At 54.1% G+C, this 24,928-nt stretch overlaps 10 protein-coding genes across 10 annotated transcripts; 6 read left to right on the forward strand and 4 right to left on the reverse strand.

The window, feature by feature from the left end:
* Positions 1-413: 413 nt before the first annotated feature.
* On the forward strand, positions 414-1,327 carry PFLUO_LOCUS4508 (uncharacterized protein; the record flags this gene model as incomplete). Its single annotated transcript, XM_073781865.1, has 2 exons — positions 414-930; positions 1,140-1,327. 2 exons carry the CDS (start codon positions 414-416, stop codon positions 1,325-1,327), a joined length of 705 nt encoding a protein of 234 aa, XP_073638578.1.
* A 470-nt stretch (positions 1,328-1,797) lies between these two features.
* PFLUO_LOCUS4509 (uncharacterized protein) lies at positions 1,798-3,060 on the reverse strand (the record flags this gene model as incomplete). The annotated part of the gene is made up of 1 exon (XM_073781867.1): positions 1,798-3,060. One exon carries the CDS (start codon positions 3,058-3,060, stop codon positions 1,798-1,800), a length of 1,263 nt encoding a protein of 420 aa, XP_073638579.1.
* Positions 3,061-4,132: 1,072 nt separating this feature from the next.
* PFLUO_LOCUS4510 (Cruciform DNA binding protein) lies at positions 4,133-5,686 on the forward strand (the record flags this gene model as incomplete). The annotated part of the gene is made up of 3 exons (XM_073781868.1): positions 4,133-4,155; positions 4,227-4,362; positions 4,490-5,686. The coding sequence occupies 3 exons, from the start codon at positions 4,133-4,135 to the stop codon at positions 5,684-5,686; spliced, it is 1,356 nt and encodes a 451-aa protein (XP_073638580.1).
* Positions 5,687-6,585: 899 nt separating this feature from the next.
* On the reverse strand, positions 6,586-8,046 carry PFLUO_LOCUS4511 (uncharacterized protein; the record flags this gene model as incomplete). The annotated part of the gene is made up of 1 exon (XM_073781869.1): positions 6,586-8,046. The coding sequence occupies one exon, from the start codon at positions 8,044-8,046 to the stop codon at positions 6,586-6,588; it is 1,461 nt and encodes a 486-aa protein (XP_073638581.1).
* A 2,621-nt stretch (positions 8,047-10,667) lies between these two features.
* PFLUO_LOCUS4512 (uncharacterized protein) lies at positions 10,668-11,118 on the forward strand (the record flags this gene model as incomplete). The annotated part of the gene is made up of 3 exons (XM_073781870.1): positions 10,668-10,879; positions 10,936-11,046; positions 11,106-11,118. 3 exons carry the CDS (start codon positions 10,668-10,670, stop codon positions 11,116-11,118), a joined length of 336 nt encoding a protein of 111 aa, XP_073638582.1.
* Positions 11,119-12,391: 1,273 nt separating this feature from the next.
* PFLUO_LOCUS4513 (uncharacterized protein) lies at positions 12,392-16,131 on the reverse strand (the record flags this gene model as incomplete). Its single annotated transcript, XM_073781871.1, has 3 exons — positions 12,392-12,629; positions 12,684-15,481; positions 15,532-16,131. The coding sequence occupies 3 exons, from the start codon at positions 16,129-16,131 to the stop codon at positions 12,392-12,394; spliced, it is 3,636 nt and encodes a 1,211-aa protein (XP_073638583.1).
* Positions 16,132-16,343: 212 nt separating this feature from the next.
* On the forward strand, positions 16,344-18,254 carry PFLUO_LOCUS4514 (uncharacterized protein; the record flags this gene model as incomplete). The annotated part of the gene is made up of 3 exons (XM_073781872.1): positions 16,344-16,599; positions 16,661-16,860; positions 16,914-18,254. The coding sequence occupies 3 exons, from the start codon at positions 16,344-16,346 to the stop codon at positions 18,252-18,254; spliced, it is 1,797 nt and encodes a 598-aa protein (XP_073638584.1).
* A 2,157-nt stretch (positions 18,255-20,411) lies between these two features.
* Positions 20,412-21,756, forward strand: PFLUO_LOCUS4515 (uncharacterized protein; the record flags this gene model as incomplete). Its single annotated transcript, XM_073781873.1, has 2 exons — positions 20,412-20,423; positions 20,476-21,756. The coding sequence occupies 2 exons, from the start codon at positions 20,412-20,414 to the stop codon at positions 21,754-21,756; spliced, it is 1,293 nt and encodes a 430-aa protein (XP_073638585.1).
* A 540-nt stretch (positions 21,757-22,296) lies between these two features.
* On the forward strand, positions 22,297-23,259 carry PFLUO_LOCUS4516 (uncharacterized protein; the record flags this gene model as incomplete). Its single annotated transcript, XM_073781874.1, has 2 exons — positions 22,297-22,466; positions 22,689-23,259. 2 exons carry the CDS (start codon positions 22,297-22,299, stop codon positions 23,257-23,259), a joined length of 741 nt encoding a protein of 246 aa, XP_073638586.1.
* Positions 23,260-23,566: 307 nt separating this feature from the next.
* Positions 23,567-24,909, reverse strand: PFLUO_LOCUS4517 (uncharacterized protein; the record flags this gene model as incomplete). Its single annotated transcript, XM_073781875.1, has 2 exons — positions 23,567-24,724; positions 24,784-24,909. The coding sequence occupies 2 exons, from the start codon at positions 24,907-24,909 to the stop codon at positions 23,567-23,569; spliced, it is 1,284 nt and encodes a 427-aa protein (XP_073638587.1).
* Positions 24,910-24,928: the final 19 nt, after the last annotated feature.

The following is a 24,928-nucleotide window of genomic DNA, read 5'->3' on the forward strand; positions in this document are numbered from 1 at the left end:
TAGAAAGTGTTTTCCCGACAAGAATGGAAATTAGAAGTAGAAGTTCATAGGAATTAACACGATGTCTACGGTTTGTGGTGGTTCCTCCTCTCCTTTTCTTTACCAATGATCAATTACTTTGTTTGACTATATCTACTAATCGACAGTTCAAAGTTCAAATTAGGGCTAGTGACAATACTTTTTGAAAAAATAAACAATTAAGTAGTATGAAGCAATACACCCAATGCCTCAATTATATTACAGTCAATCCATAGACCTAGTATTAATTTACCGCTGTACAGTAGCGGAGAAGTACACACATCTTGAAGTAGATTCCTCCAAGCCGAGATCTTATCGATAACTTCTGCGCACCGCCACATCCACGCAACCACAACCCACCAAAGCACGAAAGTAACGAACCAAGACAACCAAACATGCCCCCCAAATCCAAATCCAAAAAGGCAGCAACAACGCCCCAGACCCAAAAACAACCCCCCAACGCCAATGCCGCCCCTCCAAATTGGCCTCCCCTCCGCCCCCTCCTCCCCCCGACAGACCTCACCCTCACGCCCCTCGTCACAGACCAGATCTACCTAATCCGCAACTTCCTCCCGGGAACACTCTGCAAGAACTACGTGTCGTTCCTCGCGTCTCTCCCGCTCACCACCACACCGGGCAAACCCAAGAAAGACGAGGCAGTGCGCGTCAATGACCGGTTCCAGATTGAGGACGCAAGGTTTGCGGAGATGTTGTGGGGGGAGACGGCGTTGAGGGAGCTCGTGGTGGAGAGGTTTGATGAGGATGACTATGATGATTATGATGAAGAGGAGGAGAAGAGTCCTCTGGAACGGGCGCAAAAAGCACACCACCTTTGGGGCGGGACACCGCTGGGGTTGAACTCGAACATTAGGGTGTATCGCTATTCACCGGGTCAATTCTTTGCGCAACATTGTAAGTTACTTGAAGGAGAAACCAACACTACCCACAGAAATAGGTCAACGGTCTATCCATCTTTTTATGCCCACCGACATACGTATATACTAACATGTATACCCCAGACGACGAATCTAATGCCCTAACATTTACCTCCCCCTCAATACCCAAACCAACACCCGCGCTTACAACCTGGACGCTCCTCATCTACCTAAACTCTTGTACAGGCGGCTCAACGACCTTCTACCCAGACGCGACGCGCGCGAATCCACATCCAGAACCAATCTCCGTGGCCCCTGAGACAGGGCTGGCGCTGCTTCATCGGCATGGGGACAAGTGTATGCTTCACGAGGGGGGTGAGGTGGTCAGTGGAGAAAAGTGGGTATTGAGGAGTGATTTGGTTGTTGCGAGGTAATATTGTTTCAGCCATTCAAATAACGAACTAGATGAATAGGTGAATGTGAAGGTAACATCTCTACATTTGGGATATATGAAAGATTGGATTCGGTGGAGTTGAGTTGCATAATTAAATTTCAGATTGAACACGTTCTTCAGTAAGTGGGTTCTCGGTCCTGCTCAATTGATCATCGAGTCAGGCAAGGAAGCAAGCGAGGAATCAAAATCCATCAGAGGATCGTGAGACAAGGACAACAGCGACAACAACAGAAACAGATATGTAGATACAGTTCAGGATCATAGCGAGTGCCGAATTGCGAGGTGGAGAGGGTAGGGCACCAAAAGACCAAAAAAGGAGAGAAAAACGTCAGATTCATCAGTTTGAGGAGACGACACAACTGCAAAGAGGCAGGCACTTTCTAAAGAGTAGGCCGGGCCCAACATTTTATCTCTCCCGCCCGTTCAATTGCATCAAATATCGTATCACATTCATGAAGAAGAAACAGGAGACTTGGACGCATCCACTTTGTACTCAGCCCGCCGCATGATATCCTGCACGGGACCAAGCAGCCTCTTGAACCCATCCCGGCCGAGCCGCGCCACCTTGACCTCGGTCTTGGTGACGATGCTCGCCGCGCGAGGCTTGTCGTCCAACAGCGCCAGCTCCCCAAAGTAATCCCCTCGGCTGTAGGACTTGACCGAACCCTCGACGCCGTTCTTGCGCGCCTCGGCCTCGCCCGCCTCCAAGAGAAAGAACGCGTCGCCGGGATCGCCTTCTTGGATAATGGTCGAGTTGGCCGGGAACTTGATCGTGTCCAGTGCGTCGGCGATCTTGGCCCGCTCGTACGGCTTCAGCGAGGAGAGCAGGGGCACTTCCTCCAGGAACGCCTCGTACATGCGGCGCCGCTGGAATGCCGAGTCCATCAGAATGCGCCGGAAGGTGATGCGGTCCAGCGCCCACAGCGTGCTCTTGGCATCTGTGGACACCACCGTCGCGGCGCGCGGGGCGTTGTACATCAGCGCCAGTTCGCCAAAGGAGCCTCCCGGTCCGGTCGAGCCGACCTTGTTGCCTAGGCCATCGGCACCGGGCTGCACAGAGCCCGACGGGTGAATGTAGATGTCATAGTGGCCCTTTTCCACCACGTAGAAGTAATCCCCGGCATCGCCTTGCGCGATCACTTTGATATCCTTGGCCGGAATGGGCTTCTCGACAAGCGCATCCAACACCGTCTTGAATTGATCATCGTCGAGATGCGCGAACAGGAAATTCCCGCTGACGGCGGTCTTGAGCCGCGCCAGCTGCTCGTCCGTCTTGGGGTGGTGCGGAGGCGTCCAGCTCTCCGCACCGGCGGAGGTGGGATTTAACGACTCCGCCGACACCGAGGTCCGCCGACCCAGCGCGTAATTGTTGGGGAACCCGTGCTGCTGCGCGGCGCCTGTCGGAATCCCGAGTTGGTCGCCGTCTTCGCCGTGACTGCGCTCCCCCTCTCCGGACCCGGACCCGAAGGGGCTCTGCCCAAACAACGTACCACCGCTACCGCCTCCTCCTTGTGACCCTGGCTCTGCCGCATCACGTCCTCCGCGATACACCGGCTCCGTCGGGCCACCGGCGTTGTTCTTGCGAAAAGTGACATCGGTTGGTGACGTCACTTCGAATTCGTCCTCCTCGGAGATCTTTTGGATGTTCGGTGACTTGTCCGTGTTGCCCGTGCTGAGGAACGGGTTGGTACCCGGGAATGAGTTGTGTGCCATGACTGTGTCGACGCTGGGGCCGCTGGGGCCGCGACTCCGGCCACACTGGGGCTGAGCGGAAGTGGGATTAGACAGGTGGCCGTGGGGGATGAAGGCCTGACGGAAGGTCTGGCGAGAGGGGTCAGAATGGTCAGAATGGAGACTGTGATTGATGCAAGGGGGGAGAGAGTTATATAGCCAAGAAGCAAAGAAGGTAGGCAGAGGGAATAAATTGGGGCAAGACAAAAGATCAGGAGGGGGTTTCTCCAGGTCCGAGTGGAGATTGGCAGGGGGGTGTCTTGTCAGTGCGGGATGGGCGGCTGCATGCAAGACATGTTCTGGGTCTTTCTCAAATGAAGGGAAAGAGAGACACCTACATTGCGCGATCCTGGTGGGAGGTGTGGGTGGGGAAGGAAGGAAGGAAGAATGAGGGTGGAGAGCGATGGAAGAAGAAGAAGAAGAAGAAGGACAGCCGCAGACAAGCGAGCTAAGTCAAATGGTGCCCGAGAAGGAAAGAAGGAAGGAAGGGAGGGGTTTGTGGTCTGAGCTTGGGCGATCATCGTGTGGTCCATCAGCGGTTCTAGTATTCAGTTCCTAGGGTCCTCCCGTCTACGATTAGGTGATCGACGTCACTATCCCCGTCCTACGGAGACGCCGGATGTGTCGCGGGGTTCCAGATGTCTTCTAGAAACCCACTATCGCCACCCGCGGGTGTCTTGAAGTCATTCACTGCTCCTTTCGGGTTGAGCGAGCTGGTCGGATCCCTTGTCGACAACAATCCAATCCTCAGGGCCCGCCACCGCGTCGATCCCCGTTCCGTGGTCCATAGACTCGACAGCTCCAATGCCCGTGAGAAACCAGCCAAACACAGGAAGAGATCGCTACGTATCAGATAGGAGTCGTGGTCGAAGTAAACTCACTGGAGAAGGAGAAGGAAGTGTCAGTAGAGACTTGGTCTGTGTTGCCCCCCACCGGTGACTAGGCCCGCCCGGCGGCTCGAACTCTGCCCAGCCTCACTCATTCACACCCTTTTTTTTTTTCGCGCTTTTCCCTCTCATCCCTTCCTTCACCTCCCTTCCCACACCTGCCAGCAATGGGAACCTTTACCTTCCAATGGTAAGTGTGTGCGACCGACAGACTCTCCTGCGTGTGCGACCGCAGATTGGTGTGCTGACCGCAGGCTGCAGGCCCTACCCTGCGACCGAGGTGTATGTCACGGGCACCTTCGATGACTGGGGCAAAACCGTCCAGCTCGATCGAGTGGGCGACATTTTCGTGAAAGAAGTCTCGCTGCCTGCCACCAGCGACAAGATCCAATACAAGGTGAGTACCATTAGGGTTCAGGCATACAATGCTGCTCCATGACGCATCGCCCCTGACGTCATTGTTCCGCCTATTTTATATGAATAACGAGAGGAGGGGTGTCTGACTCGCTTCCCATTTCCCGCAGTTTGTTGTCGACGGCACCTGGACTACAGACAACCGTGTACGTGAAGAGACCGACGGCCACCTCAACGTCAACAACGTGCTTCTACCCAACGAGATCTCGCCCGAACCCACCATCATGTCCGGCGTCACCCCGGATTCCACCACCGCCGCACTGGCGGCCGCCGTGCCCAAGGAGGACGCGAATGGCAGCTTGCCGGGCACCTTCCCCGAAACCCCGGGACAGGAGTCTGACAACATGTTGTCCGTGAATCCCATCCCGGCCTCCGGCGGCATCGGCAACCCCGTCAAGCTGAACCCTGGCGAAACGGTTCCCGATCCTGGCTCGATCCATGACAACACCATCCAGTCGACCGTCAAGCTCGACAAGGAGTCCTATGAGAAGGGCTCTAGCGTGCCCCTGGCCGGTGCGGGCTCCCAGAACCCCACCACCGATACTGCTGGGTCGAGCGCCTTCGCCGTGCCCCCGGTGTCGAAGAACACCATCCCCGAGTCCAGTCTGCCGATGGGCGGGCCCGCTCAGCGCGCCGCAGCCACCGACAGCATTGATCCCGGTTACACCATCCAGTCGGCTGCGCCAACCTCCACCACGGCGGCGTTGGCGGCCAACGTCCCCCTGGAGAAGACGACCAACGGCGATTCTGCTCCCGCCCGCGAAGTCCCGCAGATAGTGAAGGACTCGCTCGCCGAGGCCCACCAGGACCCCGAGGCAGCTACCAACCGGCTCGCCGTGGAAGAGAAAAAGGACGTGGAGCAGGAGCTGCATGAGAAAGTGAAAGTCGAGGAATCAGCCGGCACTCCGGCACCGACCGTCTCCGCATCCACCCAGCCCACTGCGCCAGGCCTCGCGGCGGTGGCAGCCCAGGGAATAGACTCCGCCGATGTGTCTCCGAACACGACTCCACCCCCCGGCCGGGCCACTACGGCTGCGGCGCCGACCTCCGCCCCCGCCGCGGACCCCAAGGCCGCTGTGTCCGGTGTGGGCAAGGAGCAAATCCAGTCCGCGTCTGGTCCTACCGTGACCACGGGCGTTGCTTCCGCGCCGACGACGGAGACCACCACGCCCAAGAAGACCGAGGCTGCCGCGCAGCAGTCGGCCACCACTCAAGACACGGCCGCCGTCTCCGCTGATGCCAAGGACGAGAAGAAGAAGAAGCGCATGAGCGGGTTCTTCAGCAAGATCAAGGAAAAGCTGAAATAGTCATCTTACTAGAGGGTGTTGTTGTGTTTTCGTGCCTTTGTTTCGCTTCGTTTTGTCTCGTTTCCTTTCTTCGCTTCGGTTTGTGAACGCTTCTGTTGATTGCACTCGGATACCTCATTCTGCACACACTACCCACACCACTGCATCCTTGTGTTGTTTTCCGTTTTCTGCTAGCCTTGTTGTTGTTGAGTGTTCTGTTTTTCTCCCAGGAGACTAGGTTAGTAATGGGTACGATTCTGATTGAAAGAGCCGGTATCCCGTTTTATAGCTTGGTATAATTCACATTCATTCCTTGCGTTGTCCTTTTCGACTCGTAGATATAATTCACACTATCGCCTCGACAAGCCGGATGTTACAAAGCCCGTGGGGATGTACAGAAGCGAGGTGACAAGTATTTTGATTTGTAGTGTATACAGATGGTAGATTCCGGATAATGGCGAAGCAGAACCAATCCTATTTCTGGTGGCAGAGTGGAATGTAAAGAGCTTATGTCGTCGAGGAACACTCGCTGTACAAGGAGCAAGGATTTTTATGAGTTGCTCAAAGAGCTCTAACATAACTAAGCGTTTACCAGAAAATTGAAATGAACAAGAGACTCGTTTGTAAATTAATCATAGTTACATTCTAGAAGACCGAGAGTCCTCTTCTATAAAAGTCATACACCAAAATTCGTTTGAAGAAAGCTGTCGCCCGAAGGGTGAAGATGACCGACGCGGTGGCGGTTCAAAGCACTCGTCGAGGGAGAAGACTTGTCCTTTTACTGTGCAGCAGCGCCAGGTCTCGCACCACCGGATCCAGGAGCTTCATGGTCAAACATCGGAATCACCACCATAACCACCGGGGATAGCGCCAGGCCAGCCAGGCTCGGTGGGAATAGTGCTTGGGACGTTGTTTGCAGACTAGTTAACGGCTGCGGGCTCAGGAGTAGGCTCGGACTCCTCAGCTCGGCGGCCAATGTGCATGATGTTATATGCTGACGTCCAAGCTGCGGCAGAAGCGGAGTAAGACGAAGACAACGATGCTGCCGACTCTTCTGCTGACTTGGAGGCCTCAAGTTCTGAAAGGGACGACTGAACCTCGGCCGCCTCGTTGACTGTGGCAGTAGGAGCTTCAGTAGGTGCGGGCGTAGGCGTGACCGTCACCGTCACTACGCTCATAGGCACAGATGTAAACGAAGGCGTAGCCCAAGCCTTAGACGAAGGCGTACGCGAAGGAGTATGCGAAGGAGTACGCGAAGGAGGATACAGATCGGGGTCCTCGCCAGGTGCTCCTGCCATATATGGGCCAAGACCATACCCACCAAACTGGTTCAGGTGCTCCGGCGGAGGTGCAATTGGGGTCTCCTCAGCTCGGCGGAAAGCGTGCATGATGTTGTATTCCGATGTCCAAGCCGCGGCGGAAGCGGAATAAGACGAAGACAACGACGCGGCTGATTCTGCTGCCGACTTGGAGGCCTCAAGTTCTGAAAGGGACGACTGAACCTCGGCCGCTACGTCGTTTGAGGGAGTAGGAGCTTCAGTAGGTGCGGGCATGGGCGTGGACGTCAAGTAAGACCCGGACCAAGGCGTGGGCGTGAACCTAGGCATATCGAGCAGGCCACCGTCACCTCCCATCATAAATGGAGCCGCACCGCCGGCGAGATTTGCCTCAATTGATGAGGCAATCGCGGTTCCCATCGGGGATGGACCACCCCCCATGAGCGAGGTCGGCGTCGGCAGGGGCGGCACGGACTGGCCTTCGGCGGAGTTGTAGCCTCCCATGGGGAAATAATCATCATTGCCTCCCGGTCCGGAGACATGCTGTTCGCGCTTGTCCTTGGGACCAGTTCCGAAGCGGTGCGCACCCTCGGATGCTCCGTTCTGTTGTTCGGTTTGGTCTGATTTTCCATCTTCCGGTCCAGTGTAAACCGGACTCGCGGAGGGTGTGATGATGGAAACCGGGGTAGATGGGAGGCCGGAGGAACCCCACGGTGAGGGCCGACGGGTGGAGGAAGAAGGAGCGCCTGAGGCAACCGAGTTGAGGACGACAGATTCGGCTTCCTTGAACTCCTCCTCGACCATACCAGGCAGGTGCTTGGCCATGAAGTGCGAGATCTTGCTCAGGACTCCGTCAATATAGCTGTTGCCGCCGTTGCTTTCGACGCCCAAGGGGTCTGCAGGGCGAGAAGGAGACCAGCCTGGCGTGTTGGTTGCAGCAGCACCAGCATTGCCAGATTCTGATGGCGAGCCCCAGTTTGCGCCTTTCATAAAGCCGGGCGACTCTTCAGGACCACCAGGGGTGCGATCCCCAGAGTCCTGTTGGGCGGGCAGGGCCATCGCAGAGCCCAAGAGCCCGGCGGACAAGATGACAGCGTATCTCATGATGAGAGGAACAAGGGAGAAAGAAAAGATAAAAAAAGGATTTTCAGAGAATCAAACAAAAACAAAGCTTTAGTTCTCTCTATAATGAACTATGTTGCTGTGTCCAGGCCTGCCTGAGGAAATTGAACACGAACACAGAAGAAGGAAGTGAATTGCTGCTGGATGAAACTCAATGCCAGCTGTGCAGACGGGCGTCTTTATAGACGAGGGCGCCTGCTTCCTCGAATCTGTCCGATCGTGAAGGATTTTGATACTAGAGGCTATGACATGACTACAAAAATAGTTGGCCCCCAGGATCATCGCCACGGGGCCTGCGCTTAACCACAAACGGGGAAAGTCGAATTAACGTACGGAATACTCCGTAAGTGTTCCTGAAATGTGGATTTACTGGTTATCACAATATTTGAGTACCAATCCTCTCAGCGCCATCTCAGGGGAATTGCCCGTGGATCTAGAAATGCATCCGTCCCTCATACCCCAATATTGATATAGACGTCATCCTTCGATTTGATAGGAAAATGACCCTGGGGCCGGGGGGTGTGCAACTGGGGTTTGCCATCGCCCCGGCACGAAGGCGATGTTCGTCAAGATGGTTTAAGGTTGATCACTGCGTGCAGTGCTGCAGGCACAAAGCCACTGTTGGCTGCTTGAAACGGCTAGCCCCTAGCCTTTGTCATCCGCCCCGCGCGGACGATCATCCAACAAGACCAACACGCCAAGACCCACTGCAGAAGGCTAACGAGGGCGGAAGGCAAGGAAGCCATTGAGGGCCGATGGCAAGAAAGGATCCAAGCTCCACTCATCTTTTTGGGATCGTCCAATGCCGGCATCTCGTTGGAGGAGACAAGCTTCCTCAAGGATTCTTCAAGATCCACATGGAACAGGGGCGGCTTCATAGTTACTTATTTGGTCACCATACAACTCGAGTTGGCTACCCGAGCAGACTAAAATAGAAATAGGGGGATTCTGTTGGGATCAACTCTTTCGATGGACCCTTGAACCAGACACTAGGACCCGCCTGACTCTTTGACTGCCGCCTCGTGTCTCCCGAACTGGCAGATTTCCATCAGATCTTTATTTCATCTTCATCTCTTCTCCATCTCAGGAAGATCGGAGTTGTTGTTCCCCAATGGCTTTGCAACAGTTGTGGGGAGATGTTGGCTTGGGGTCTAGGATATCCCATTCTACACCAACATGGCCCCGGGCTGGATTTTGCAGCAGCCCCAAAAACATAGGGAGCGGATGGAGGCCGTATGACAATCTAGGAGCTTTGTCCTACCCCGTACTCAAGAAGCGCGGGAGTGATTCAATGAGGGCGTAAGTAGCCGGCCTCTCTACCAACTATATGATATCACGGTAGTAGAAATACTTAATATCCATCGGGAGTACACTGACTCGTCTTTATTGCGCGAAGCGAGATTATATTGACGTGAAGTCTTCGAACGTTGTTCTCGACGATGATAGCAAAGCGATGTCTCAGCTAGAGATCCAGCATATCGTCGAAATGCCTCTGAACTCAATCCAGCTGCGGCCTTTCTACGCGTCTAGGAAATGGCGTGATAATGCTATCGGTCGCTACAGACTACTGAGCCTGGCAGGATCTCACTAGAATAGTGATCAGTTTACTGTGAATCTAGGTAGACTTCAATCCATTCCCCCAATTCCAATCTATATACAAGCCCCAACGCCTCACCTCGGCCCGTCAAATTGGTATTGCGTTACTGACTTGTCCATTCAAACGCACAGGGAATCCCAGCATACTAATAACCATAACCACGTCAGCTTCCTATTCCACTCACAAACGAGGTAGGGAAACAAAGGTAGATGTACTCTTTTCCGGTCTTGGTCATGCCGCACCCACAGAAGATGGAAGCGGGCCAGCAGAACACCTGTTCATCAGTTAGCTAGAAAAAAGCTGAAGGAATATCTGCGTCACTTACTGCAGCCACAACGGTGCTGAGGAATCCTACATAGCAAGAGACGGTGAGACGGATAGTCATGAATATTGTAGCAGGAATCAACTCACCTAGCGTCGGCCCGACCACCTTACAGTGGCATGGATTTTGATCCGTGCCGCATTGGAAGCAGATGGGGAGTATGGGTAAGAAAGGCATATCACACATGCTACAAGTGGTGTTCAGCTGTAGACAGGAAGATAATAATGGGTTAAAATGTGGTTAGAATGTAGTCTTCCCCAGATGTGCGGTGTGTTAACTATGGATTTCTATGGATTCTATCATAATGACGCAGAGGACCAGATCGGGTCGCGGATCGCCGGATGCAGAGATCTGTTGATACAACACGGTCTACGGGTCTCATGGGTCCATCGGACTTGGTTTTTCCCCTACTATTTTGGTTTATTCTATTCACAGTCCATTATTTTGATCAACTCATGTAGCTAAGGCAGTCCAGAATAGTTAATTTATAATTAGATTGCCTTACATAACCCCTTAGTCACGGCACCCGCTCGCGTGATCCGAAGTAAATCTTGATTCGCCCAGCGGGTCACAGAACCGCTGGATGAGTTGAAACCCCTGAACAATTTCTGGGGTGGATCATCATTTCTGATCATTGCGAGAACTGATTCTTCCTCCACACGCCCACCACAGACAGACTCCAAAATGGCCAAACACAACCTCGTCCCCCTCATCATTCTCTTCCTCGTGGTCGGCATCCTCGCCGCAGTGGGGTATGTCGCTTACACGATCGCCCAGGGCGTGGGCAAGACAACCCGCGAGAAGATGGAGCGCAAGCATATCGCCGTTACGAAGGATGGAATGAAGGTGCAGGTCAAGGGGATCAGGGATGAGGAGTACAAGGATAATACGCAGAGGTGAGACCTACCAAGCAGAAGGCAGAGGGTGGCAACTGACTGGATGGTGACTGCAGTGTCCTCGTCAACATTTGGAATCACACTTCCTTCCCTGCGTACAAGTCTCGACTCTGGGATATGTCAGGCAAGGAGGGGACGGCGAAGAAGGGTGCTGAGAAGCGGAAGCCGTGAGTGTTTGGTTCTTCTTCAGAGGTGGATGGGTATATGGCTAACTCACTTCCCATAGGCATGCCAAATGAGAGATTCCTTTACCAGTGGAATCATGGACAAGCTGCCCCTGTGAACTCATCCTGATTTACCTACCACTGCTCCGTCCAGTCCGTACATATGCACATACTATTCCTGCCTCTGCATTGAGCAGAAACACCAACACACTCTTGATGCCCGTCTCCGATGTACGATAATGGCTTTATGTCTTGCTACAATTCATCACCACCCACACTGAGATACCCCTTGGATAAGGTGCCGAGACCATGTTGGGTGCCGGGATTCTTCCTCTGTGTGGCTCTGATTCTTCTCGTCTTTTGCTACAACGGTGTCCTCACATGCGCCATACAGTTGCGTTGCTGCACATCTTTTTTTTTATACGTGATTTGACCTGATTCTGGAGAAATGGGTGGTTCCAATGCAATACGGTGCGACTAATCTCAATTTATTTCTGATGAGAAAATGTAAAAGGAAATAAGCAAACGCATCACAATAATAACTCCAGCTATGTAAAGTAGCATCGAACGCTGGCTGTCAAGGGGAGTGTTCTCTGTTGCTGAAGCAGCCTCTTGACTCTGGGTTCGAGCCGCTAGGTAGAACCTCCGCAAATAGTACCGGGTTGATGGGGATCCAAAGATTTGGGCTTTCAGGCGACCTTCCATGATATTCGGGTGTATGGCTGACATGGAGCCTTAACGCACCTCAGGCCCGACACGAGTCCGGTCAGCCCCACGTAAGGCCTCCCAAGGCCATGAGTGAGCATTATTACTAGCGTACTTTACCATGTTATAACTATTATCTTACTGTGTACGCACTTGTAGGCGAAGCGAGTGAGGGTCAGCGTACGCTCTCTGCTTTCTTGATCCAAGTCCCACAGACTGAGCTCGTTGCTGTACGCCTCAGGATACTCTGCGCTTCAAAGTTAAGTGTCGACAATAATGAAACCACTCAGCGTGGGTACAGATATATAACAGGACGACAGTGAGAGGGCTGGTCTTGTGGGAGGTAGAGGAGGTAAGAAGGAGAACGAGGAGAGATGAAAGGGCTCATATAGTCGTGGTGGTCCGCAAAAGGAAAACATGCAGGCACGAAAGCAAACATTGCGCTCTACAGTTTAGATCGACTAGATAGGCAAGAAGCCAAAACAAACAAACAGAGAAAATGCTCATTGAATTCCAAGTTCCCAATGCAACACATAGACAGTTCAAAACGCCCAACAACCTGCATACTAGACACGACATGTAGGGGGATCTCATGGCAGAAGGAAAGACGCTGAGAAAAGACAGAAAAAAGAAACAGAATTTATCATGCAAGCAACTGACCACCCGAGCTCTCGCGTCGTTTCAGCAGCTCGCTCTTCGCTCGTTTCAACCCCTCGCCCAGCTTCTTCGTCCGTCTCCATTCCTGGCCCATCCGTTTCATGCGTACAGCGGCGACAACCAGCGAAACGGCAGTCCGCAGTTTGCGACGCGGCGTGCGGACCGGCTTGCGGTCGCGAGCTTGGACGCCCATATCGGTGATCATGCGGAGATCGGCCTCGTTACTGTGTCATCGTGTCAGTCTAGTTTGGAAATACGGCGAGCAGAAACAAGCATACCATGCAACTCGCACACGCTCGCCCAGCTCCATCAGACCCTTACTCCAGGCTAGGTCACGACGGAACTTCTCCTCGCGTTGCAGACGCGCACGAAGCCAGATGATCTCTTTGCCCAGACCGCGCATCTCCTTCTCGTGTCGGGACTTGCTGGAAGTGGGGGTTTTGGCTACAGCCTCATCGTAGCGTATTTGAAGAGCTTCCAACTCCTTGACTGCAGATTCGGCCTTGCGGACACAGAACGCTCGTTCCTCACGAATCCGGCGGACTTGAGTCTTCAGCTCGTTCAGGTGTGCGTCCCGTTCAGACACCTGTAGTGCCATGGCTTCAGCCTCGAGAGTTGACGATTTCAGCAGTTCGTGAAGATCTTTCTGGTCCTCCTCTTTCATGGCAGCGCGTTCCAAATCCCGGTTCTTGGACTTGATGTCCTTGAGGGCCCGGTGCGCCTCCGAAAGCTTCTTCCTGAGACTGCGCAGTTCCTCGTGAAGCTTGTCAGACGGCGAATTCTGCGGGGAATGCGACTCGTATTTGTTCATCAATGCACCATGGAGATCCTTCTCCAGCTCTGCGATACGCGACTTGAAGTTACGCGCTGAAGTCTTTTGGTCCGCTTCACGCTGGAGAAGAATCTTTTCGCGTTGTCGAGCGTCATCCAGGCTGTGACGAAGGAGAGAAAGCTCTGCAGGTGACTGTTCGTTGTCCGCCAGGGGTGGCTGCTGCTCCAGAAGTGCTTCCAGTTCATGGACACGACGCTCGAGGCGTTGTTTGGAGAGGGCGAGTGTCCGATCCCCAGCTCCAGTGCGCAGTTTATCCTGAAGACGGTCGATTTCAGCTGAAAGGCGACCCTCTTCTGCAGAAGCACGTTCAATCTCGGAGCCAAGCTGCGTCTCAAGTGTCTCCTTCGCCTGTACGAGCGCCGATTTGTCATCTCTCAGCCTCTTCAGCTCGCTTTCAAGTCGTGCTGTGGACTTTCGGAGGTCAAGTTTCTCACGATCAAACCGGATGGAATCGTCTGGATTCTGGACCCGGTCGAGTTGAGCGTGGAGCTCGTCCCGTTCAGTCTCAATTTCGGCCACCGATGTTCGGAGGTCATGCAGTTCGACATGAGCATTAGCAAGCTGATCACGGAGGGTCTGTCTGTCCGCAATTGCCTTGTGCAGTTGATTTTCCACATCAGAAGATCCTTTCTGTAGCCGGCCTTTGGCATACTCTTGCTCATCTGCCAGACTTGTCTGGAGAACGACAACCTCATCCTCCAAAGCTTGCACTTTTTCCTTGAGAGATTGCTCCTCACGGTGAGATATCCGCAGCTCCTCCTTCACATTCAAGAGATCGCTTCGTTGCTCATCAATAATGCGTCTCTTCGATGCGAGATCATCCTCAAGATCCTTGATTTGACGGTTCAAGACAGTTTCTTCTCGCGTGTGGCGCTGCTTCTCGCTGTCGATAGCTTCCTGAAGGTGGAACTCTTTCCCTGAAAGAGTGTGCTCTGCCTCCTGGAGCTTCTCGATGGTTCGCTTGTAGCCGTTTGCCTGCTCTTCCGCTCGATCTTTCTGTGACTGCAGGGTTCGCTTGGTGCTTTCCCAGCGATCGTGCTCAAGTGCGAAGTGGCCTTCTTTGTCCTCGATCTCATGCTGAAGGGCTTCAATCTCATCCTGCAGTCGATCAACCTCCTCTTTGTGGCTCCAGCGGTTCTGTCCGTCGTGATCCTCTACAGCCTGCTGGAGCTCGCGAATTTTGGCCTGCGCGCGGACGAGCTCATGTTGCAACCCATCCGATTCATCCGTCAATGTTTGGTGGCGAGTCTGTAGGAGCTCCTTATCTTGTCTTGCATGTTGAATTTCGTTGAGGGCCTCATGGAGCCGTGCAGACAACTTCTCGCGCTCCTCCTGTGCAAAATCACGGTCGCGTTTGATGGAGTCGAGGTCGTCCAGCAATTTGCGGGAGTCCCCTTTTAAGTCCTGCTGGATATTTTGGTGGCGCTCTTCCAAGCGAGTCACAGACTCGGTCTTGCTTTCAACGTCGGCCTTCAGGGAATCGTTTTCTTGTCGGAGGTTGCGCACCTCCTCTTCCAGATTGTCGGCTCTCTCTTCCAGCTGACGACTAAGCCCCTTGGTCGTGAAAGACTTGTTGGACATCTCGTCTTGTAACTCTCTCAGGTCATCTTCGGCGCGCTCCTTCTCTCTTTCTGCCAGTTGGGCCTCCTCCGTTGCCTCCTTGGCTTCTGTTTTGGCATGGTCGAGGCTATCCTGAAGTTCTTGCACCTGGTCTTTTGCGCGTTCTAGTTCGGCTTGAAGTTCCGAGACCGCACCGTCCTCATTGCCGGCGTCGCGCAATTCGTCGAGCTTTTCATCACGCTCTTCGATGGCCCGATCCTTCTCCCTAAGCATGGCTTCTAGGTCTTCGATTTCGTCACGGAGCTTGTCCATCCCCTCAGATTGTTGGTCCTTGGCTTGTCGAAGTTCCTCTCGCAGTTCCTTCACATGGCTCTCCCTCGATTCGACTTCTTCTCGTAGCATGTCCATCTCGCGCTGAAATGTTTCGTCTGTTTGTTTCCGCCGGGCTTTCTCCCTCATTTCCATGAGCTGCAGACGATAATCCTCGAGGTCGCGCTCTGCTTGCACCAGACTCTTCTTGTACCGAGAGATATCTCGTTGCATCGTCAGCCGCAGGACTTTGAGCTCCGTGTTTTCTTTCAGTGCCGCGCTGTTGTATTCAGGCCCGGCCTTTTCTAACTGCTCCTCCAGGTAGTGAATCTTCAATTTCAGGTTCCAATTGTCCTTGTCGAGCCTATCAATGATCTGTGGCAGTTAGTGTCGGCCGTTCGCAAGAAAAAGAGATTGCAACGCACCCGCTCCTGCTCTTTAAGAGTCATCATATTCTGCCCATCACCCAGTAACCCCGTCCCGTCGCGTCCTGGAAGTGCCGGGAGTGGTGTACTTTGCGCGCTGCTACTGACAGCCTGTGGAACGGGTGTGATATCATCAACTGTCGCGTCTTCCTCGTATATATCGGACATGTCCATGGCAGGGAGGCCCGGCGTGTGGCCGTTGCTCCGGTATCCATCTCGCATGTAGGCCGGAGTCTTGGGTCCGTCCGTCCCCCGGGCTATAGACACGTTCTTGAGGTAATTGTTCTTGGTCGCGCTCTTCATCAACGGCGTGAATTCGCCTTTGGCTGGCGCAGCAGCGGGGAGATGCCTCAACGCGGTTCTCGTCGACTTGGAGCCTGCGGCGCGTGGAGTGTTGAGTTTGGTGCCCCCGGAGGCGCGTCGCCGGCCATGATCAAATCCCTTTAGAGCGTCATTGTCCTTGGAAGGCGTGTGAAAGGAGTTTTCGACCGAGTCGAGCGCGGACAGATGCGTGCGCCCCGCGCTGCGAAAGCCGTTGGTCAGGTAAGTCGCGTTCCCGTCGATTTCGGTGCGTGGGGTGTCGATGTAGGGGAATGCCATGGTTCCGAGTAACAAAGCAGGGGCAGGATCAACGCGCAAGCATCACCGCGAAAGCTGAGGGAGTTGGAGGAAAGAGCGAAATGGCATGGGCGTGTTTGGAGTGTTGATGTCTAGCCTGAATAGGACTAGCGCGGGAAAGTCACGAGTGGGTCATGTTCTGCTCTTTTTTTTCTGCCCAACAATGAAGTCATGACTTGCAATCATCATAAATCATGACCAGCGAGGAGGATATCGAGTGGTTCAAGTCGACTTTCCGTCCTATTCCCAAACCAGAGCTGCCGGACGACTCGGTCGAATATTCCATCTATCATCTACCGGCACCCAGTCCCGCCGTTATCGATGAAGCTGCCGAGACCCGATCGCGGTTGCTGGAGGTGCAGCGCACGGCCGCCGAACTGACCAAGGAGCTGCTCAAGGACTACATCTGGCAGCGTGAAGGGTTTCACCTCGAGATTACCAAGGACGATGGTATGACAGATGTTTATTTGATGGTGTTGTTCCCCGCATACTAATAGCTCCGAAAATCTAGGCATCACCTCCTTACAAGGACGCACGAATTATGGCGACTCGATTGAGGATGAATGGGTGGTGGTCTATTTTCTCCGCGAACTGACGAAGCGCCACAAAGACATCTGGGTGAAAGTGGTGGACACCGATGGTCAGTTCCTGCTCATCGAAGCCGCGGGCATGCTCCCAGAATGGCTGGAGCCCGAGGTGGCGGATAACCGGGTGAATATTTTCTTTCTCTTTCTGCCATGGACGTCTGACTGACAGTTGACCAGGTCTGGATCCATCAGGGCGAACTCAGGATCATCAAGCCCAAACAGGAATCGAAGAAACAGACCACCGAAAAACTGTCCCTCAAGGAAGCGCGAGCAATCATTCAGACTGAACCGGGTCGTTTCCTCCGTTCGAATATGATCCAGGAGGAGGCGTTTTACCGACTGCGCAATTACCCTCAGCAGATCGCTGAAAACCTTCACTCCGCCATCGTAACAATCCCGCGCAGGGTGGCTTTCCTTCTGCATCAAAAACCAGCATATATATCGCCCGCTATAGAAGCATTTTATCTCCGCGACCCAATAGCTCTGCGGCCTCTACGGGCCAAGGCTTCTGATCTCACCTTCGAGCCCAATGATTTGATCACTGCTAGTGTCCGCTTCACTCGGGTGGGATACGCTCAGCTGAAGAGTCAAGACTTTCCCGTTCCCAGCACATGGCAGGGCAAATTGCCTCCAGCAGAGGACGGAAAGGTATACGACCGCGCAGAAACAGGAATGAAACTTGCCTGTGGGTTTGAAATGCTGCTCTACGACCCTAAGAACCAAGACAATGCCGCTGTTCGAGAAATGAAGCTCTTGCTGGAGGATTTGGAGACTGGCGATGAGAAAATGCCTACAGACGATGATATTGCGACATGGGATCTGCGAGAAGATGACGAGAAATGGATGGACATCAACTTTGAAGATCTGGACCGAGAACTAAAAGGACGAGGCAAGGATCAGGCGGAGACTTCGACTGGCGGTAATTTCGGCGACGCCAGCGCTCAAGAAAATCTGCAACGGATTGTGGCCCGCTTTGAAGAATTCTTGAATGACAACTCCGCTGGGTTTGAAGGTGCTGATTTTATCGATGATTTTGCATCAGATTCGGATGTCGAAGTCGAAGATGATGAAGAGCTCAGCGATGATGAGGAGGATAAGGACGCGTCCTTCAATGAAGAAGAGTTTGCACGAATGATGAAGGAAATGATGGGAATGCCCTCCAGGCCAGACTCGATTCGCAAGCGAGTGGAAGAGCTTGACTCGGATAAGGAAGAAGACGACACAGAACAGATCAAGGAGCTGTCTCGGCAGATGGAGACCGAATTGCGGGGCACGGGTGTTTTGAATTTGAACAGACCCCAACAGAAGCTTTCGGAGAGCTCGTCCAAAGGCAAAGCAGCCGAGCCGTCCAACCAGGAAGAAGGAGATGAAGATGAAGACGAAGACGTCAACATCAATCTTGCCCGGAACTTGTTGGAGGCTCTCCAGAGTGAAGGTGGTGCGGCTGGTCCGGCAGCGAATATGCTGTCGATGATGGGCTTGCCCATTCCCAAAGACGATCGCTCTGCTAAAAAGTGATTGGATTCAACCTAGCTGTTATTTGGCCTCTAGGAAACGGCAACCGCAGTGCTGCCGATCCAACTACAATATCGCTGGGTCGTAGTTTGATTCGAAAGGCACGGCGTCTTTACAGACCGGTTCAGTCACTGGGGAACTTTGCAGGTCATCCATCCTGCGCCCTTCGCTGCGCTTTGCAGCTGGAAGCGAGGTGCTGAGACTATCCTCAGAATAGCTACCTTGCTCCGATTCCCAGACAGTCGCTACAAGGTGACGACCAAAAGCAGTTCGTGGCTGCACACCATTTCCGAGTCCATGGCTACCAAATACCCCATATGCACTAGTGCACTGAGAATTGGTTCTTGGCCTTATCCATTTTGAGTACAAAATCTACTCTATTTTCGCGCATCCCTAGGGGAGGGGGTCTAGAGTGCGTAGGTCGGGGGTATGCCCCTGATTATTCTATTTACATATATCTAGTATAAGATGGGATAGATCTATAGATGATCTGTGACAAACCTTAAATGACCCTTGATCAGCCACTGACCCTCCGTAAGCCGGACTCCGGCCGCTCTCATCAGAGCGGCAGCGGCGGCGGCGGCTTAGAGCGGGGAACCCTACCCGCTCGAGGAAATCCGCTAGGATGTAGTATATCCCATGCCATGTACGATATATACGGCAATACATAAAAAAAAAAATAATAATCACTATTCTGCTACACCGTGAGACATTATCTCCGGACTTTCTCCGGACCATCTGCCGTGTTGGTGTCGGCAATACTCCATATATCTTCCGACCTAGCGCTCATTACGCCGAGGGAATTGTCGGCAAATCTATTCCATTCCCTGCACGGCGTACCACAAGAATAACTGGATGTACAGCAATCCCAACAATCAGCATCAACGTGGACTTTCTTACGGACCCACCGTCATGTCGAGCGTAATTAGAATGGATCTCCACTTCCGAAAGGGCAGGTGGTAGCCTGCCATGAACGACCCGAACCCACCGAGGCTTAGCCCAAGGCCCCCAAGCTTCGAGAAAAGTGCTCCGGTGGGCCGGTTTCACGCGTGGCATTTAGCCGCGTACCCTGAGACCCTTAGACCGGCGGGTGCTTTCCTTTCGGTGTGCGACGCCGTTGAATAATGGACAATGTACTCCAGGCGTCCTAGTTAGTTAAATGCTGTACAATAAGCAACAGGGCTATGCATGTGAAAATAATGCTGACCCGAAAGGTGTTTGTAGGTCCTCGGGTTGTGCCGAGCGAGCACCCGAACCGCGATGCGCGATTTTCGTGGAAAAAAAAAAAAATAGAAACTGCAGGACCCAGCAGAGGCCGTTACCCACGGAACCCAACCGTTGAGCTGTCGTGTGCCACAAATAATCATAACGGATAGTTACCGTCACTACCGGATGACCACCAGGCAGGGATCAGGGGAGAATCCTCAGCCTCCAAAGGGTGGACATGGGTGGGATTAACCTCCGCCCCCCCCCCTCGGAAGGAAGATGAGGCAAGGGTTGTTATGAATCATCGTCCATCTCATTTCTCCCCCAAACGGGCGCGGAGAGCCGGGAGGGCGGGCGTCTCCCCGGCAAATGGCAGCGCCGGGGAGGGATCCGATCGGTGTAGATAGGGCAATGATCAGCTCGAGTTCAAAAAAGGGGGCGGGCGCAGGATCGAAAGGACGGGCCCAGCAGTGCGGATGGCGGGCAGAGCAAATCGGAGGCGATGGATTTACTTCCCGTCTGAAGACGATAGATCGAATGTGATGGCGGTTGTTGTTTGCAGCTCAAGTTACATCTGGACGGGAACGTCTGGGCCTCTCGCGAATCCGCCTGTGTCGGGCCGAACGAACACGAGATGGTAGAGGGCAGAATGTCCTGTAGGTAGGGAGAGAATGTATATTGTTGTGATGATTGTGATCCTTCAAAAAAGGAATAATATGTTCTAGAACCGAGAGTTAGTCTCTCGGCCGGACTCCGGGTGGCAAATCAGCGTTCGATGACCATCTCCAGTTCTTCTTATTTAGTTCCGAGGGGCTCCACTGCTCGCTCGCTCTCGTTCTCTGGTTCTCGTCCCCTTCTTCTTTCTTTCTTCCTGCCTTCCTCCCTCTCTCTTCTCCCCACCACAGGATGTATCGCATCCTGCCATGGTTGCTGCCTTCTAGAGTCTGATCCGCCATGGATTTCATTGTAAGCGCCTCTCTGGTCTCTCTGCATGTCCGCATCTTAACACCCACCCCAGCTCTCCCTCACGCACTTCTGCGAGGTGCATGGGCCCACCTCCATCATCTGCTCGCAGGTCCTCCCTTTCACTTGCTCCCAGTGCACCCGCGACCCGGATGTCTCTCCCGACTCTTCCCCGGCCCCCTCGCACGCCTCCCTTCGCCGCCACGATGAGCCCTCCCGGTCCCCCAAGATCGAAGACTACTCGTGCTTCCTGAAAGGTCAGTCGGCCTCGCCCGAAGACAGGGCCAATCGAGCCGGCCGCGCCGATGGCGACGCATGCGCCAGTTGCAGCCTGTCTCTTCCCGAGGGCGTGAGCAAGCAGCTGCCGCCGGGCGCTCCCGGCACCAAGAACAACACCAGCAGCCCCGTGCTGCGGTCGCGCGAGGTGGTCTACTCCTGCGGCAACAGTCACTCGGACATGAGCGACGTACTACCCGATCCTCACACCCACTCCTCCCCCCCGGATTCGCTTCGATCGTCCTCGGTTGCGTCCGATTCCTCCTGCCACACTCACCTCCTCACCTACCTTTCTCTCCGCGGCCCTCCGAATCCGGCCGACTATGCGCTTCTGCGACGCTCCTCGATTCGCACTCTGAGCTGTGAGCTCCTGCCCCGGGGTCTGTCCTCGGGCCCTCTGTGCTTTGGGGACTCCGTTGCTGGTTACACGATCGCCTACATTTTCCGCCTGCCCGACCCCATGGCGCGCGGCAAGCGACGCAGCTATGCCTTGGTCGCGCTCGCTGGCAAGGATGCCGGAAGAGCATTCCGGGCTTGCCCCGTGATCTGGCGCGCCTTTGGCCGTATTGCGTCGGGTATTGTCGGCGCCGCGGAGCGCTTCCAGGAAGAAGAGAAGCGTCGCGAAGAGCAAAACAGCCCCGGCAACAACCCGGTTGCTCGGCAGTACACCCCGGTGTCTTCCTTTCTGACGGGTCGCGCTATGGACCTGGCGGGCCAGCCGCGGCGACTCGGCCAGATCCGTGCGCGCAACTTGGCCGAGATTGTCGGCAATGAATACATCTTTGCGGAGATCCACGCGCATTTCGTTGCACTCTTGCAACAGCTGGGCACCATGTTTGGTGGTGTCCCCATTTCCGAGGAACGCTTTGTCTGCAGTACCCTGGGCGATGAAGAGAATACTACCACCAGCACCCAAGAGCCCTCGGTGGTTCTGGCCCCGGATCAGTCGAAGCAATCCACCTCGGAATACAATCACGAGGATCTCGACCTTGCGAAACTTGACATCGCCTCCGGCCCTCAGCCAATCCCCATTGCACCGCGTCGATCTCTCGTGGCCTAAATTTCGCCTTCCCCTTCTTCTTCCTCTTCTTCCAGATACCCCCTCCCGCCTTTTTTTCTTCTTCTTCTCTTTTCCTGTTTTTTCTTTTTTTGTTTCCTATGGCTTTTCCATCGCACGTGGCATAGCGTGAATCATCCGCATCATCACATCTCGGTTCCAGGTTTTTTTTTGGGTTTCGTGGCATAGACTATGGCGTCTTTTCTCAGACTCGGTATCGGAGTTCAATTGGGGTTCGGCAAGTGTTCTTTCGGGTGGGATGAGATGATGGGACGGGCATTCAGGGACCTGTATTTTTATCTATGTATTATTTGGACACGTCACGCAGTATTGAATCTACAGTAATTGTCAATTCTCCAAGTCTTATTGTACCTGTGAATCCGATCTATGTAGGGAACTATAGCCCGGAAAATTCTGCCACTTTGGGTTAATCCGCCCCCGGGCCACAATGGAAAAATCCCACCAAAACCAAGACACGAACAAAGAAGAACATCACCACCACCAACTTCCCCGTCACCCTCCTTCTCCCATCACATATTCACAATGGGTGTCGCCTCCGACAAGTGTGAGACCCGCCCGGCTCACATCGATGCCATCCTCAACGGCCTTGACCGCTACAATCCCGAGACCACCACCGTGTTCCAGGACTACATCGCGCAGCAGTGCGAGGACCGGACATTCGACTGCTACGCCAACCTGGCCCTGTTGAAGCTGTATGCTCCTCCCCCCCTTTTTTATTGCACTTGGTCTTCATTTTCAATGATGAATGTTCTTTTTCTTTACACGTTTCCTATTACCTGATATCCCATTTAAATGGGGATGTTGAGAAAACACACGAACAACCTCCTGAAACCCACCCTTCGCCCAAATATTGCACATTCACCCTAAAAAAAGAACCAAAATGGCTGACATCCACTCCCCGCCAACCACAAAAGCTACCAATTCAACCCCCACCTCCTCCAACCCGACACAGTGACCAACGTCCTCTCCAAAGCCCTAACCGTGTTCCCCTCCCCGGCCTTCTCGCTCTGCCTCGCCCTCCTCCCACCAAGCACGCAGCCCTTCCCCTCCACCACCGAGGCCCAAGCCGCCTCGCAGACCTCCGACTTTGTGGAATCCGTCCAGAAGCTCGCCCGCCTGTCCACCCTCCTCGAGTCCGCCCAGTACGCCCAGTTCTGGGCCACCCTCAACTCGGATGACCTGTACGCGGACCTGACGGCCGACGTGGCCGGGTTCGAGGAGCTGGTCCGCATTCGCATTGCCGTCGAGGTTGGCAAGACCTTCCGTGAGATTAATGTCGATATCCTGGAGCAGTGGCTGGATGTTCGCTCCCGCGAGGCGCTGCAGAAGTTTGTGGCCGATGTTTGCGGGTGGAAAGTTGACGGTGCCGTTGTCCGTGTGCCGACAAATAAGGAGAACGAGGCTCGCAGTGAGGTCAAGAGCGAGCATGTTGGCGTTGAGATGTTTGGACGCGTTATTCGGAGGGGGTTTGAGCAGCCGGCTTGATCTGCTTGACTTGCTTGCTCTATGATATGAGTTTGATGATGAACCCACGAACGACGATGGATGGATGTCTGAAACATCGAGGAGGAGACTCGCCGGTGATTTGAGTCGGGTTCTGGCGCATCGGGCGTTTTTCTTTCTCTTTTGTCTGTACGCCCTGTTATACTGCAGGTGCTACTTCTTCTATGTTCTCTTGCAGCTAGACATTTAACAAAAAGAACCGGAGCCGTGTCCATACTTTCTTACTCGTCCAAAGAAACCAAATCAAGTCTCACCATTGTTCGTCCGCTAAACAGTCGTGGTATAAAATCTACTTCATCTCCTCCCACTGCACACCCGCCCACTCCTCCCTCCACCCAGTCTGCCCCAGAGTCGACGGCGCACAGTCCTGAGCACACACCCCCAGAATAATAGCTCCCCACTCCATGCCCGCATCCTCCTTCCCCAGTCCAACGCCCTCCCGACCCTCCTCCAACATACTGATAGCATGCGGCACAAGCTGCAGCTCAAACACCCGCTCGCTACCACAGTACTCGCAGCGCGGCATATTCGCACCACCACCGACCGTCGTGATGCGCGCATTGGCATTGCCATCAGGGTGAACATGCAGATAACGACCCACGGCATCGGTATGCGAGTATAGAAGCGGTGAGCCGCGGAACTCATACCTCAGCACCTGCTCCGGGTTATGCGCGAGGCGGGTAGAAAACTTCATGAATGCCTTGTCGAGCTCGGACTCGAATGTGTCTTTTAGTTCGGCGCCGCCGCCGCCTTCTTCGTCCATGGGTTCCATGGTGACATTCTCGGGGATGGCAGGTGTGGATGGCCGCGAGAGGGTTTCGTATTCGGCGTCCAAGTAATAGTGTGTGTATGGAGTTGGGAAGTCGGACTGGGCTGGCCAGGGAGTAACGAGTCCGGTGGATTCGGGCGTTGGTTTTGCCTTGTTCTGTGGTACCGGTGGTGGAGGGGATGAGACGCGCACCTTGTCGGCGAAGGTCTCGGCCAGTTCATTTGCGGCGTTTGTTTTGGTCTTCTCCGTTGCGGGGGCGAGGGCGGGCGTGGGCGTCGCAAACGGATTAGCCGGAGAGTCACCGGTGCCCGATGAGAATGGATTCGGGTTGGAGGAGACAGTATTCGTCAAAGAAGTCGCTCCGAAAAGGCTAGCTCCAAGATCTGGCTTCGGCTTTGCTTCAGCTTCCGGCGCTGGCGCTGGAGATTTTTTTTCCTCCGCGGGTTTCTGCTGCGCCCGTTCCAAAGTCACCTTCCGCGTCGCACGAAACGCCCGAATGCTGCCAGGCTTTCGATTGCATGGTTTGCGCGGACATCCAAATAGGTACAAGCGGCGTTCGTCATTCGGGAAATGGTCGGGTAGATCGCCGTGCAGCTCGAGGAGGAGCAGCATGGGCTGATTGCAAACGTTGCAGTTGGCAAAGTCGCCTGGTGGCGGGCTTGTGTTGTCGAGCCATGTCTGATTGATTCAGTCAATATATGTCTTGGTTGGACGGGCAATACTGTGGAACAACATACCGGATGACCACCCAAATGGCTAATTGTATCCTCAATCACCTCCTCCGCAGCGTACCCGAGCAGCACACCGGTCTCGGTGAAGTCACCGTCCTCCTCAATGCTGGAGTCGCTGTCGTAGGGATCCATGGTGAGTTGTTTGAAGCAG

Source organism: Penicillium psychrofluorescens (assembly GCF_964197705.1).
Source record: "Penicillium psychrofluorescens genome assembly, chromosome: 3".
NCBI classification, from domain to species: domain Eukaryota; kingdom Fungi; phylum Ascomycota; class Eurotiomycetes; order Eurotiales; family Aspergillaceae; genus Penicillium; species Penicillium psychrofluorescens.